Source organism: Lygodium microphyllum, chromosome 26, assembly GCF_053477565.2.
Source record: "Lygodium microphyllum isolate KBCC chromosome 26, Lygodium_microphyllum_v1.1.10, whole genome shotgun sequence".
Classification (NCBI taxonomy): Eukaryota; Viridiplantae; Streptophyta; class Polypodiopsida; order Schizaeales; family Lygodiaceae; genus Lygodium; species Lygodium microphyllum.
In genome coordinates this window covers 15,106,878-15,122,272 of record NC_141160.1, presented here as the reverse complement: position 1 = coordinate 15,122,272, position 15,395 = coordinate 15,106,878, and the positions used below count along the sequence as shown (strand labels likewise).

At 41.7% G+C, this 15,395-nt stretch overlaps 2 protein-coding genes and 1 long non-coding RNA gene across 3 annotated transcripts; 1 reads left to right on the top strand and 2 right to left on the bottom strand.

Annotated features, from left to right (window-relative positions):
- Nucleotides 1-4,186: 4,186 nt before the first annotated feature.
- Nucleotides 4,187-4,782, bottom strand: LOC148013011 (uncharacterized). Its single transcript, XM_087667441.1, has 2 exons — nt 4,557-4,782; nt 4,187-4,461 (listed from the first exon to the last, which is right to left on the bottom strand). Exons 1-2 carry the CDS (start codon nt 4,780-4,782, stop codon nt 4,187-4,189), a joined length of 501 nt encoding a protein of 166 aa, XP_087523567.1.
- A 3,263-nt stretch (nt 4,783-8,045) lies between these two features.
- LOC148013010 (uncharacterized) lies at nt 8,046-8,426 on the top strand. The gene is made up of 2 exons (XR_015688788.1): nt 8,046-8,183; nt 8,268-8,426. It is a non-coding gene; the product is annotated as an uncharacterized LOC148013010 (long non-coding RNA).
- Nucleotides 8,427-12,715: 4,289 nt separating this feature from the next.
- Nucleotides 12,716-14,172, bottom strand: LOC148013009 (aspartic proteinase nepenthesin-2-like). The gene is made up of 3 exons (XM_087667440.1): nt 13,536-14,172; nt 12,980-13,429; nt 12,716-12,804 (listed from the first exon to the last, which is right to left on the bottom strand). The coding sequence occupies exons 1-3, from the start codon at nt 14,170-14,172 to the stop codon at nt 12,716-12,718; spliced, it is 1,176 nt and encodes a 391-aa protein (XP_087523566.1).
- Nucleotides 14,173-15,395: the final 1,223 nt, after the last annotated feature.

Below are 15,395 nucleotides of genomic sequence, written 5' to 3'. Positions count from 1 at the left end.
TCTTAAACCCCCACTTACCTCATAGTCACTCACGGTTCTCAAGGGCAAGATATCTTAAGAAATTCGTAGACCTATCACCTTGAAAAACACATCACAACACCCAAAACTCTCACCAATTGGGCCCTCAAGTGTGGGATAGACCTACGGAATCTCAATTCACCTAGCACAGACCTATCTCCCAATCATACATCCACCCACTTGCACCCCACTTGTTGCCGCACACAAATTTTCATTGCAGGTATTTTGAAGAGCACGGGAAACCACCAACAACCCATTTCTTTGTTAGCACACGTGACCTCTTACCTTCCCTCTTACCATGTAAGTCCCAAGTGCCTTCACATCTGCCAAGGGATTGGCAATTCTTTATAGGATGGGGGATAATGTTAATCTTTTTTATGAAAGAGCTACAAAAGCAGGAAGTAGAAAGTAGTGAGTGTATACAAAAAGAAGTAAAAAGTGTTAAAAGAAGTGAAAAGCAAGATACGTGCAAGGATTAAGGTGAATCCAAAAGTGCTCATCTGAGGATACACTGACCTCATCGAACTGGTAGAATTCAAAGCTCAGAGTAAAAAGTGCTCATTAAGAAATAACATAAAGGCATCAAATGCTCCAAAAAAATCACGAATGAAAATCAATGCCGAGAAGGTTGAAATTTTTTTTGTAAAATCATTCTGTAAATTAGTGTGCAATCAAGGGCGTGTGAGTGGAGTGAGTTAGGATGTCTAGATAGGTCATGAGACTCCATAGGCAGGCATAAAGAGACCATGGCCACCAATGGAAAAACTTAAAACATAGGCCTAGGCAAAGTCCTAAATCATAGGCTATATATATATGATTTTAAAAATATCATTGTAATTATTCCATCGACTAATGCAAAGTAGGCTTGTCTCTTTTCTACTTCACAATCTCATTTTCTTCTCCATGTAGCCATCTCTTGCATGCAAGATCTTAGAGAGATAGTGAGAATCTTGTGAGAGCTTGTGAGAATGCTCTTGGTTATTGCAACAAAACTCCATTGCTTTCCCTCACCTTCTTGGGATCTTCCTAGTTTGAGAGGTGGAAGAGTAGAGACTTTATTGTAGTGAGAAGAGCCAGAGGGGGCTTGGGAGAGAGAGTGAGAGAGAGAGAAGATGCAGAGTTTCATCGACTTAGAGGAATAAGAAATGGAGACCGAATCTTTGCATGCAAAGGATGATGGAGTGAGAAATGAAAAGATGTTGAGTTGAGTAGCCTTCTAGAGCTAAGGACTTGGCACTCATGAAGCTTAAATAGGCAAAAGTGGAATAGGGCCCTCAACGTAGCCTCTAGTAATTAGAAAGATTAAACCTCCATTAGAAGCCCTCTCCCAACAATTATATCCATCACCCTCTATTTTAGTATTGGCAATAGAAAGAAATGTTAAAAGCACATTTAAGGATATGGTCTATGAATTAGCATCACAAGTTCCTACACTCAAGTAGGCAAGATTTGAAGATCACTACAACACAATGCCGCCATACACGCGTCCATTACACGCGAAAAGTTACGGGCGCGTGTATGGTCGTTTATACTTACAGCAATATCGGGCGCGTGTATACATGCATGTAACAGCGCGTGTATAATTGCATGTGAGGGCGCGTGTATTTGCACGTTAAGTCTGTCATAATACACGCTCTGTTACACGCGACACAGAGCCTAACTACAGAAATCCATTTCTTTTCAAAACAGAAAACCATTAAGTTTTAAAAATGTCATTGTGCATTGCAATGTTTACAAACCATTACAAAATCCCACTACATGCACTTACAACAACGTAATATATTGAAAAATATATCTTCATATGGTTATTGAAAGACAAAGTATACAATAGAAATGTCATGAATTTGGAACAATACAGTGATGGATTGGTTAGGGTTCGATCTCATCTTCAATAAGATCCATCCTTGCCAAACGATCAACATCAATATCCATTTGATCAATTTGTAAGGCTACGATTAAATTTATTCTACTATCGCTATTTTGCCCATTGATAATGGTACCGATGCCTTGATCATTCTCATCATCATCACCATCATCCTCAATGGAAGGGTCATCCTCATGATCATGAGAAATGGCACGCTCATCCTCATTATCATGATCATCTACATTGGCATGTTCGACATCATCTTCTTTGCGGCTTGCCACATCCTCCATATGCTCCATATCAGTGAATGTATTATACATTACTTTGGAACGTGGTGCAATAGGGATGACATACCACCATTTACTGTCATGCACCATTGGCAGATAGATAACCTGCTCAAATACACATAATTCATTAATTAATTAGCATATCAAAAGTCAAGGGGTGCGCGAGCTTAGATATATATGTACATGAAACACATTTGTAAAAAAATGCATACCTGCTCACATTGTTGTGGCAATACGAGTCTATCTTTCTTTGTTTGCCAAAACTTTGTAGAGTCAATAGTTACATAGCCACTTGCATGGCGTTTTATCATTGCGTTAGGCCCTTTTTCCACCACGTTCATTTGCCATTTGACATCCAAAACATACACAAAGAAGCGGCGAAAGTCAAGTCTGTATATGTCTTGGATTGTGCCACAATAATCATCCATTTTTCCATTGGCTCCCTCAAAGCTACTAATGACACCGCAATCTTGTGTATTCCTCTTTTCATCTATTCTTTGTGTTCGAAAATGCTTGCCTTCACACCATATAGCATTGAACATAGTGCACTGGACCAAAATATAAGCAATATCTATGTAAGCAATTAATGTGAATAAATATGAAAAGCCAATCACTTACAAAGAATGCAAATTTACATTTGTTCTATGTACCTTTAACATGCATCCTCGTGCATACTCCCATTCTTTCGCCGTGATATGCAGCCCCTCATCTCTCTCTGCTCTCTCCATTTCCTCATGCAACCAATCAACATGAATATCATTCGGAAGTGTTGCTAGATGCTTAGGGTACGCCTTACGAGAGCCATGTTGCCTCCGAAAGAGAGCTCTGTCTGCTTGCCTTTTTGTCTTTGCATCCTCGTATCTTGTAACCCATCTGCTCATCACATCACTATTAAGGATGCAAGTGAAATTAAGATCATCAATCAATGTTCTCTCAATTACTTTGCTCTGTCCATTTCCTTGAGGCACAATAGACGTCATCCTCAAGTCCTCTTCATTGCTCCATAGTCGCGGCAAAGAGCTATCCACCTGATCAAGAAATTCTGATATATATACAAGAGACTCTTGTATCAACCAACCCTCAGCCATGCTTCCTTCGGGCCTTGCACTTTGCCTCACAAAGTCTTTTAAGGTCTTCATGAAGCGCTCTAGGAAGAACATCCAACGGGCATGCACAGTGCCACATAAAGCAATTTCATCCACTAAATGCACAATGAGATGTAGTTGACTTGTGAGAATGGTTCGCGGAAAAGTCTCCTCTACCATACAAACCACCTCCACTGCCATAACACGCGCATCATCCAATGTGGCTGGATCAATTGCTTTGGAACTAACATATCTGAAAAATAAATGCACAGTACGTTATACCTCATGCACATTCATTTTGCAAGGTATAATGAAGGGTGATCTTACATGGGATTTACATACCTCACAAGCTCGCCCATCTTATAAATACATCTTTTCAAACTCCTGTCTGCACAATGGTCGATGCTAGTAGGTAGTATGAACTGCGCACATAAGAGCACATGTATATTTGGGTTAGGGCATTACAAAATTTAATTTCAACCTACAATAATTGGAAAACACTTACTTGGAGCATCTTGTGCCAATCGTGGGACTTCAACCCATGTAGTTGCTCAACCCCTCTTTTCTTAGTGGTTGTAAACGCTCCCTTCAACGATCTCATGCATCCAGTGGGAGTACGCAAAGTGGTGATGGCTTGCTTTACCTGCTTCTCCTCCTTCTTTGATATAATCCAGGGAGCAGGCGGAAGACGAACGTGCCCACCCTCCTCTCATGGCCAAGCTTGACACATACGTCCTGCGACCTGCAAGTCCTCCCGTACGCTAACATTGTCTCTTTTACCAATAACATGTTCCCAAATACTAGATCCCACATTCTTGAAGATGTGCATGGGATCAAGAAGATGGTTGATCTTAAGATGGGTCCAATATGGTAGCCGGAAAAAAATGGAGTACCTACACAAGGGATTGCAGACTGTCATCTTTATTCCAACTTTAGAGACTACACAAAACAAGATTGAAAACAATGGAGATGTACCTGTTCATGCCATCTGGAGGAAGAACATTTGAAGACTCCCAAATACGCTTCCAATCTTTTGCACGAAGTGTCTGTGGATGAATGTTCCTCTTACTAGGAGCATATTTAGGGTGATCTGATGGGAGAAATCGATGATGATTATCGAATATGGTCTTACACAAACCATCAGCATACTCATGTACCAATGAAGGGCCACATATAGGACATGCATGTGTACCCAATGTCCTCAAACCTGTTAAAATAAAAAAAAAGTTAGAATAATAAAGTCAATAGTTATAATTGATATAGCTAGTAGTATTAGAGTCGGGAGGTAGTTAGAATTCTTACCAGAACAATCGCTGTATCCTGGAAAGTCATGCATTGTCCACATCAACACTGCTTTTAAGTCGAAGTGTCGAGAGGAGGGAGGCCTACTAATGTCCACTACCGCAACACCTCTCCATAGTTCCTCCAACTCATCAATCAACGGTTCAAGATAAACATCCATATGCTTGACTTTATGTTTCCCTGGAATCAGAAGGGATAACATAAGATGTCCCTTCTTGATCGCCATTGATGGTGGAAGGTTGTAATTCACCAACACAACCGGCCACACGCTGTATGCGGTGCTCTTGAAACCAAACGGATTCACTCCATCCATACCTAGGCCAAGTCTCAAGTTTCTGGGCTCTGTTTTAAAGCTGGGCCACTCATCTTCAATATGCTTCCAAGCAGGAGTGTCTGCAGGAATTCTCCACATGCCATCATCCGATCGATGTGAGGAATGCCATGACATGAGCTCTGCTATGGATTTGCACTTGAACATGTGTTTGATGCGAGGAATTATAGGAAAGTGTCGCAAGACTTTACGAGGTACATCAAAACTCTTCACATCTGTTCTATACCTTGCTTCACCACAAGTGGGACACTGTCGAGCCTCCTTATGCGTCCCACGAAAGAGAATGCAATCATTGACGCATGCATGTATGCGATCATAATCCAATCCTCCAAGAGATGTCACATAGCGCCTCACTTTGTCTCTTGAGGTGGGTAGTCTATTCCCCTTTGGAAGCATGTTTGATAATAGCCTGCATCCAATATCATCAATTAGCCCATAACCCTAAACCCTATACTGTAAACCAAAAACCACTAACTCAAATTTGCAAGTTACAATGCTTACTTCAATAATGCGTCAAGACTTGCATTGCTCCATCCATAAACTGTTTGTATATTGAGCAGTTCAAGTGAAGCACGTAAAATAGAGAATGTGCACCCTTCAAAAACCGGTGTCGATGAAGCGTTGTAGAGATGCTCTTGTTCCATATCATTGTCGTCCACACCTTTGCGATCATCCCTAAAAAGATTCCGCACCATGTCATCAAACACTTCCTCTTCCACAACTTCGTGGGGTGCAGGGCTATTGTCATCCCTTTCCCACTCATCTCCGACAACAGATCCCGAAGCTCCAGCATCATCTCGTCGACGCATTGCATGCTCTCGCCGTGCGTATGGCACCATGTTAGGGTGTGGTACTGCATCCTGCTTCAATCATAGTATATATATTACAACGCGCTCCATTAATTTGCACACCATGAGTTATTTTAATACTTTCAATTCACATCTTCTCACCTCTAAACTTGTTTGAATCCATTCTCCATACATCGAGATGTGATTCAATGTAATTCGACGCGCTCGTACAATGCACCCTTGACATCGATTACACGTACACTTGATCCTTTGTGCCAGCCACACGTCGCGATCACGATGACGCATTGTCTCATCCTCACCAGAACTACTTGAAGAGGATGATGACATGCTATGTCCAAAATAACCAATACAGAAGTAGGATCAGTTTTTAGTGAAATCATACACATCCTATGCACAAAACAATGGATACACAAGAACAATCAGTTTTTAAAAAAAGTATAAACAGTCTCTGTGTCGCGTGTACAGGCGCGTCTACAATGTATTCTGCTGCGCTTTTACATGCGCTTTTACACGCGTGCTTTTTGCGTTTACCTACCGTGCGCGTCGCTTTCTTTCTTTCAAAAGCCCTCTTTCAAAACACTTCTTCTTCTTCTTTCTTTGTCGCTACAGTACCTCTGCCTCCAGCTCTTCCAAACCCCCGAACCTGCCTCTTCCAACCAGCCTTCTCCCTCTTGGACTACCCAAAAGAAGCAAAGGGTGCAGACAACACAGAAAGGGAGAGAGAAGCAAGAATCAACGAACTCACTTTTCAAAGACTTTTCAAAGAGGTTGGTTGTCGTTTGTTTGTTTTGGCAAATCTGTCGCTTTCTTTCTTTCCACCCGTGCTATGTGTACTTGAAAGTGACAGAGGATAGAATTCACACACATTGTATATGTGCTTAACTATTTATTTCTTGACAAACGACATCCGTCAAGATAGAGGAAAGAGAGAAGAAGGAACCCTTGTGTATGTGTTTAGTCATTTCTCCCTTGATGGACAATGTCCGTCAAGATAGAGGAAAGAGTTTTTGTTTTTCATGAATTTCGTCACTAATTCGAAATGAACCATTTTGGGCGGAATTATAGGAGATATTGTAGGAGAATTTCGTCACTAATTCGAAATGAACCATTTTCGTTATATATTGTAGGAGATATATTGAGGAGATATATTGTAGGAGATATGTTTATTTTTTATATGCATGTTTTGCTTGGTTCATTGAGGCGGAATTTCGACGCTTTGCAGATTCTTCATGGATCCAGGCTCTTCCTCCGATCCGTGGGCATACGCCACTTGGATGATGGAGATGATAAACCATTTTGGGCGCCATCCTAATCCAGTGGAGCTGACAGAGTATATGTATGCCCATCCTCCTCCTAGACTCCCAGGTCACACCGCGCCCCCAAGTACACAAGCCTCTCCACTGCCGTCTACGCCTGCGAGTCCGGCGAGACGTACCCCTGCGCATACACGCTCACCGAGGAGACACACCCCTGCACGGACACACTCACGCACACCCTCCTCTGTACCGTCACGTGAGGGCTCACGGCCACCATCACGTGCTCCCTCACAGCCACAGTCACGTACACAGTCACGTGTAGCCACCCCTAGTCATGGCTACTCCCGCAGTACAGATGAGAGCCGACGCCGCAGTAGGGAGAGCGGGAGTGGAGGATTATGCGGCGGGTGCTTTGGTGGGGGGGGTAGTAGGGCACGCGGTGAGAGAGGGCATGGAGGGAGGCATGTACGAGGAGACAGTGAGGAGTCGGAGGAGGCGAGAGAGGTGGAGGGAGAGATTTTCTACGATGTTACGGATAGGGGCGGGGTAGTCATGGATGCGAGAGGGAAAGAGGTGATGGAGTATATGCGGGGGGTAGTTTCAAACATGTATAGAAATTGTTTTGTAAAATTTAAAGATCAGGATAGCCGGTTAGTTAGGGAGGTCCTAGATAGTGTACATAGTTGGTACCCCAATCCCCCACGAGCGACATTCTCGGATGTATGGGGAAGGACGCGAATAAGGGAGATCTTAAGTAATAAAAGATCTCACCTTAAGAAACTCGCGTACAATGATGGGGTGAATGTAGCTGCGGGTGGCTATCCTTGTGAGAAACCTGCCACTGCCCACAAACGCGAGTGGAAGGAGGCAAAGAAGCGCGCAGAGGGAGGCGTGAAGAGCAGGCAGCATGTGGAGGCACGACGGATCCAGATGGAGACCATTGGATCGTCGCATTTCGGATCTGGTGGCGTCGAGTCGTGGGAGGCAGAGTTTGTAAGTAACTTGCCTCTTTATTTGATTGTTTGCCAAATTCATTGATTCTATGATTGTTTTGATCTTACAAACTATCTTGATTATGTTACAGCGACGGGTTATGGGGAGGAGGCCCACAGCCCACGAGACTGGGTATGCTCGCCGCAATAGCAGACGTGACACGTGGGCCATCTTCAGAAACGAGGGACGTATTACGAATGCGCAGTTTGACGCGGCCATGAGACCATACGGTCGACAGGTACTTGAAAACTCTAAATGAATGATTTCGGTTTATTTAATTGCATATATATGTATACTTACATACGGTATATTTCTTGAACAGGCACAAGCTGCTGATGCTCCTGCCCCTGATGATCCAGCCGCCACTGCTGATGTTCGTGCCAGTGCTCCTGGTGGAGGCGAGCACCACTCATCGGAATATACCAATGCGAGCTCCTCTGATCATGGAGAGAGCACAGGGTCCTCATCATCCTCTGATTAGCTTTCAGAATACTGTAGGATGTGGTTGTACAAAATTTTTTTGTAACTGAAGCCATGGGCTTTTTTGCACCTAGCTCCCTATTTGACTTTGTATATATTTGTTCCTAATTAAAGCCATGGGCTATTTTGACATATGGACTCCCTTGTACACAAATGTATCATGTATTGACAATGTATTGAATCCTGAGTCTTGAGTCGTGTATTAAGTTTTAGATAGTAATATTGAATCGTGTATTCATAGAGAGTGAGTCTTGATTCGTGTCTTGAAATCTAAATCGCTCTTTTTTTATGGTGCAATGCACCAAAAAAAAATCCAGAGAGTGCCTTTGGGTGGCTGGATGCTGGAACAGCATCCAGGCACCCAAAAGCACTCTCTGGATTTTTTTTTCCCTCTGTAATCGCGTGTATAAGCACGTGTCATCTCTCAAAATCGCGTATATTTGCGCGGATAGTCTGTTAGATTCGCGTGTAAATTTGCAGCAAAACTGCGCAGAACGCGTGTATGGGGTCGTGTATTCGCGCGACTAGCTGTCACTGTACACACGCTTTTACACGCATGTCTCTGGCCGCGATGATACACGCGCTATTACACGGGCCCGACACTTTTTTTCCCAAGTCATTTTGTGCGGCTAGGAGCGCGGGTATGAGCCCGATCCCTTGTAGTGGATGCCACTGATAGAAAGAGATACCACAACCATAGGTAGAAAGAGAGTGGAAATTGCATATGAGAAATCTAAGAAAAAGGCACCTAAGGTCCCTAGGGTTGAAAGATCAGTGACCTCCATGACATTAGCCACATTGAGCTTGACACAAGGATTTATAGAGTTGCTCAAGGAGGTGAACAATCCGAGAGACTAGTTGAAGGAAGAGAGAAAGGATGCCTTGATGACTATTGAAAAGAGAAAGAGATCCATGTAGCTTATGAAAAACAATAAACTAGCAAAATTTTTAATCTAAAAGGACTTGAAAGCACTAAGGGTGGCCAACGACAAAGGTGAGAAATAGAACATTTTCAGAAATAATGATGCGTAGAGAGTGAATTGGTTGTAGCTCAAGAGTCAATACACACAAGTCATTTAGGAGAAAATCCGAAATGGAAAGAAATCGAAATGCATTAAAATAGATGAGATTGCAATCTCAACAAATAACCTAAAATTGATTAGGTTTTTGATGAATAAATAAGCTACTCCACCCATTGACTATTTCAGATATTGGACATCTTTATTCTTCAAAAGAATAGGTGGATTCATCTGTTTCACAAGCACATTTTTTAGGGCCATTTTTTTTCTAACAACTAGTTTTAGGAGGCTAAACCTAATGGTTTAGTATGTTATTTAGGTTCGAAGTGTAGTAGCTCATGTTGATATGTGTGAAAACAGATAAGTATAACTTAGGTCACATTGCATGAATGGGAATATTGTGATTATCTTGAGTGTTCTCAAAGTGATATTGAGGCTACAACTAAAGTGATGGGCATGGCTTTGAAAACAAGATTTCTCTTTGTCATGTACTTAGATCTCTATTTCTCCTTCTTTTTAGGCCATATGAAGGTGCAAGCAAAGAAGGAACCCAAGCACCTACCAATATATATGTGGGGTTGTAAAAAAAAGTTTCAGGGAGAGTGCTTCTACTATCAGAAGAAAGTTCATACAATTTTAGATTGTTGTATTAACAATGTAGAAGAAAAGAATTGTACTTAAAAGTTAAAGGAAAATAAATTGCCAATATCATTAAAGTGGAGGCCTAAAAAGTAAAGGAAAGAAGACAAGTAGTATGGTTAAAGTAGAGCGATTGGGAAAGTGTATCCCTCGATATAAAAAGTATGTATCACTAAGTAATAAGTATTGAATAGCAGTGTCTCCCATGACATAACCAATAAGAAAGGTTTATATAGTTATATGTAGCCTCTATAAGAACCCATTACTATAACAATTGAAAACAATGCAAAGTACCTAGTTAAGGGTACTATTTCCTTTGCTCTTGCAAATGGTGAAGTCAAAGTTCTTTCAAATGTATTGTATATTTCAGAGATCAAGAAAATAATATTATTAGCAACTTTCATAATTAATATTTCCCATGAAGTGAGATTAAGAGAATTTTTGGATAGATTTTTTCAAGTTGTTTGGCAAAGGAGAAACAAGGAACAAGTAATATAAGTTCAATTTTCTTATAGCTACCATTGGAGTGGGCACAAGTAAACTTTGGTATTAAAGGTTGGGTCACATTGTATTTACAGTGTGAAAGGAGATGCATAATCATAGTATGATTGCTCACCTACTATTTGCAGTGATGAAAGGATGTGCAAGAAACATTAAAGTGAAGGCTCCTCTAGAGTTTTTTTACGTCGACTTGTGTGATAAGATGCCTATACAATTCAAATTTTGGGATCTTATTATTTCTTGTAGATTGTCAAAACTTGTAGCAAGAAGATATGGGTGTACTTCCATGATAAAGCTCAAGCTACTTTTGATTATTCTAAAGAGAATATTTCAAATTATTGAGAATTTTTTAAAAAAATCATGGAGAAAATTTGGATAGATGGTAACAACAAGTAGTTTAAGTCCAACTCAAAGGAGTTTAAAGACTTTTGCAAGAGAAAGGGGATCAAGCGCTAATTGACAACCCCTCATATACCTCAAAAAGTTGGAATTTTTGAATGCTCAAATCACACCCTTCTATAAATGGAAAGGTGTATGCTTAAGGGCAAGGCGATGGCTATTCACTTTTGGGCTAAATCTATTAATGTTGTAGTCAACATTGTCCATTAAAGCATCAAATTTTTCAAAGTAAGAAATCATCTATTTCACACTTTAGAACTTTTGGATGATGCATATTTTTAAAAGAACTTATAAGAGGTTTTTTAAATTAAAAAGCATGAAATATCTCACACTTAAGAATATTTTGATGTGAATATTATGCACATGTTTCAAAGGAAGATTGAACAAGTTAAACCAAAAGCACAAAATTGTATCTTCTTAGGTTATAGTGATTAGCATGAGGCTTAATGCTTTTATGACGAAGAGGAAAAGAATATCAAAATGAGTCATGGTGTGGTACTCAAGGAGAAGTATAATGGGTATAATCTCTCACCATGAATGGATGAGCACCTCTAACACACACATATTTATGGATTTGCATTATGTTTTTGCGCTCAAAATACATGGAAAAAACCCTTCATTGGAATATTACTTTCTTTACATGAATTGCATGCTTTTTGTTCTATTATTTTGCAACTCCTAGCAACAAAAGCTATTGTAAGGTTCACAAAAAATGTTCTCTAGCCCTTTACACCTTGCACAAAGGTTACATCCAAATAAATAAATTACACGTATACACATACACTAATCTTGCACTAGAAAGTTTAAAAAAATACAATAATTCTATGCTACATTAGCACCCCAAAATACAATAATTATGTACTAGATAAGAATCCAAAACTAACTCATCCTTATTGTCATTAGAATGTATAGCACTCAAAATAATGAATATGCATATCTCATGCTCACTACAACACAAAAGACATTAGTTTCCCAATCACAATGTGACTAGTGCTACACACCGCTCCACACATAAGAAGTCACTATCATGTAGCAAACGGAGAAGATAGATCTACAAAATTAAATAATTCATTTAAGTCCATGGACTTAGAATGTGCTTGCCCTCAACAAGGTGCCCAGATGTCCTCTAGCAATAGCAAACTCCTCCACTTTGAACTATGACCACTCTTATGATGACAAACACGAAAAGACTGAAATAATTGAAAATAACTCCCGCAAGTGCATGATCATTATAAACTGAGTACAGTAAAACTAATTTTCGAGTACTAGTAACATTTTGTTGTATCATTGTAGTCTAGTGAGAGTCATGCTGGCCGGATCCAACCCCAAACAATTGCTTCCTTCAAAGCAGCAAATTTTACGGATTGCCCCTAGAAAAACAATTGCTTCCTTCAAAGCAGCAAATTTTACGGATTTGACAGATTGAAAGACTAACATAGATTTGCCCCTAGAAAAGGCTACGTTATTTCGGCGCATGAGACAGGTTTCATGTGCAATATTTGATTCTTTATGTCATATCCAAAGTGGATGTTCTGCTGTAGAATACTCCCGAGCACGGAAAAACCGGCCTTAGTTCCAGCCATGGCAAGGCAAAAATAATCATCGAGCACTGCGAAGTAATTTTCAGGAGGAAGTTGTAAGTCCGCGTTCTTGAAGTGCAATGTCAATTATGGAATGGAATAGTAATTAGTGGACTTGTTCACCGTGTAGCAAGGGCCAAGTGGAAAATCTCCTAGTTGCACTGGGTCAGATCTATGAGGTCTCGGAAGGTAGTTGCGATGAGTTGATAGGCGGCGTCCTCGAAGAAGGTGATGGGTGTACCTGTAATATTATTTCACGTGCATGGGATAATCAGTAGATGGTCGATTTCCCTCATCACATTTTATTAGTCGATTTCCCTCATCACATTTTATTAGTATTTGATTGCCTAATGTATAACATTCGGGTTTTCACATTCTTAGATACTGACTCATATAGATTATTATGACAAGCTTACCCGAATCAATGGTCAAGCCACCAGATCCGTTTGCGGAGATATCGAACGTGTCATTTGGAAGGTCGAGCAGCTTGCCCCCTATGCTGACACCTTCTAGAGAAACATAGTAGAAGTTGGAAAGGCTCCCATTAAAGTGATGGTTGGTGATGATGGGGGTGGATACTGTAGTGTTCGTCGCCGAGCGATCAGTGTCAAAGATGGAAGTGGGGCCCAGAAGTAAGAGACTGGTCAGAGATGTGTCGTCCCAATTAGCGAGGCAATAAGAGAACTTGTGGTCGATAGATGTGCCCAATTGAGCAGGTAGGGAAGTAACGCCTTGGCCGAGGCCCAGGACACCAGTTGCGTTGGCTAAGAGGAGATCGAAATTTAGATCGTCGCCGCCAGAGCTATTTATATGTGGCACCGTCGACTTCAACACAGCCAAAGGCAAAATGAGAGAAAGACGGCCCACTAGTATTAACATAATGGCTATAGGACACACTGTTGAAGGTCAAAGTGTCGGAGGCAAGTTTCCCAAGGCTATAGCTGTGGCTATTCCTACTGTAGCAGTACTCACAAGCGCTTGTATTGTCACAACGTGCGGATGAGCGGCCACCTGTCATATTGGAGAGGTAATCGCAGAAGGGGCTGCTTCTGCAGGCGAGCGATGCGTAGGTCGATGACTTGGAAGGGTTGAAGAAGGGCTGAGGTTGAGGAGCGCAGTGGACGCAGGGCTGGCATTGGGTCCAGACGAGGTCGCCGCCCGTGTCTACGACCAGCGTGAGGTTCTGAGGAGGGCTTCCGAGTGAGAGTGAGATGAGATATTCGCCGTCGGAGGCGAATAGCGGCAACCACGATGACGAGGAGGTAGTGGTCATACCAGAATTAGAGGAAGGGAACGACTTGATGCGATGATGGCTTCTCTGGATGACGGTTCGCATCATCTCGACCTTGGACACCGTCGTAATCGTACTGGGATCTCCATGACCACCGACATAATTGTCACGTCGATACATGGGAATACGCTGACCTTCTGTGCCCGGTTCGCTGACGTGCTCGGCGCCTGCCAATATCGACTTTCCATAGTCTGAAGACATTCGACCATCTGGAGTCACGGTGGTTTGATGATGGCTTACTGTGCTACTAATGGCATCGCAATGAATTAGGAGGCAACAAAGTATACCCACAGCACTGATCACACATTCCTTCCTCATCGGTGGCATCCTAGAGTAATTAGCACGATCAAACGGCCCGCCGTTATTTATGAGAGCGCTTATAAGACAGCCGAGCAAAGATGAGCTTATAACAGGCCCAGCTTACTTCTGCAGGCTGTGCTAGGATGCAATTTATAGAGCCACCCAGCAGCGGCCGGCCTTGAGGCTCAGATTGATGCCTTGATTATTATATTTCTCTCGTCACCAACGATGTAGATGCTACCGCCCGCATGTTTCGTCTCAATCTACCACGTCTGGGATATTCATTATCTACACTTTGGTCAGGTCTGGTGTACAATATATGCATTTGCAATAGTATATGCCCTAACGGGCCGGCAATGCCAAGTTGCCAACAATACAAGCCATCTGTAGTGTGTGAGTGGGGAGAGCAGCTAACCTCAGCATACCAGCATTAAACACCACAGCTCTGGAGATTTTCACCCAACTTACGGGTTTTCAAATACATAGTTCACTTGCTGAGAGTGACACGGAAATGCCCGCAAAGAGAACCACCTTTAGATGTGGTGAAAATTTTGACTGTTTATTTGATTCTACTTATTGAATCTATGTAAGGGGATCGATGGATCATGGATATGAGGGCGACTAGAAAAGCTAATGCATTCCCATTTCACAAAAGAAACGTTAGAATATCTTTTACTAACCCATTCTTTCACAAAATTCTTGAATTAGTCAAATAGCATATTATTTTATCCTTTGTAAAAACGACACTCAATTCATAGATTCATACCATGATATCCTTTGTACCAATCTTCTATACATATTAACAGAAGGTTTTGGAGGGGGTGCCACATGGCAAATATTAATCCCCCCTAAAACCTTCTCTTCTTTATTCTTTTGATGCACTAATTCCAATTCTCTTTCCTGATTTGCTAAATCTAAAAGCTTCTCTTTCTCCTCAATAGGCAGGACAGACGGGTAAAGAGAGAGAGAGAGAGGGGTGAGAGAGAGACAGGGAGGGAGGACGAGAGAGCCCTCTTTCGATCCACCATGCCCCGTTTCTCACACACCTCTCTCAAATACAAATCCATGGAGAGAAATCTCTCTCTCTCTCTCTCTCTCTCTCTCATGCATATAGCCAAGGCAAGCGGTAGGCAAGTAGGTAGTATATAGGCACCACATGTAGCTTGCAACTCTCACTCTCAGTTTCTCATTGATGCATGGCTCTCTCTCTCTCTCTCTCTCTCTCTCTCTCTCTCTCTCTC

Coding starts and splice junctions, on each gene's coding strand:
- LOC148013009 (XM_087667440.1), bottom strand. CDS start 14,172: ATGAGGAAGGAATGTGTGATCAGTGCTGTGGGTATACTTTGTTGCCTC. Junction 13,430..13,535: donor TTGTGACAATACAAGCGCTT/GTGAGTACTGCT, acceptor TGTTAATACTAG/TGGGCCGTCTTTCTCTCATT. Junction 12,805..12,979: donor TGGCTTGACCATTGATTCGG/GTAAGCTTGTCA, acceptor ATAATATTACAG/GTACACCCATCACCTTCTTC.
- LOC148013011 (XM_087667441.1), bottom strand. CDS start 4,782: ATGGCGATCAAGAAGGGACATCTTATGTTATCCCTTCTGATTCCAGGG. Junction 4,462..4,556: donor AGGATACAGCGATTGTTCTG/GTAAGAATTCTA, acceptor TTATTTTAACAG/GTTTGAGGACATTGGGTACA.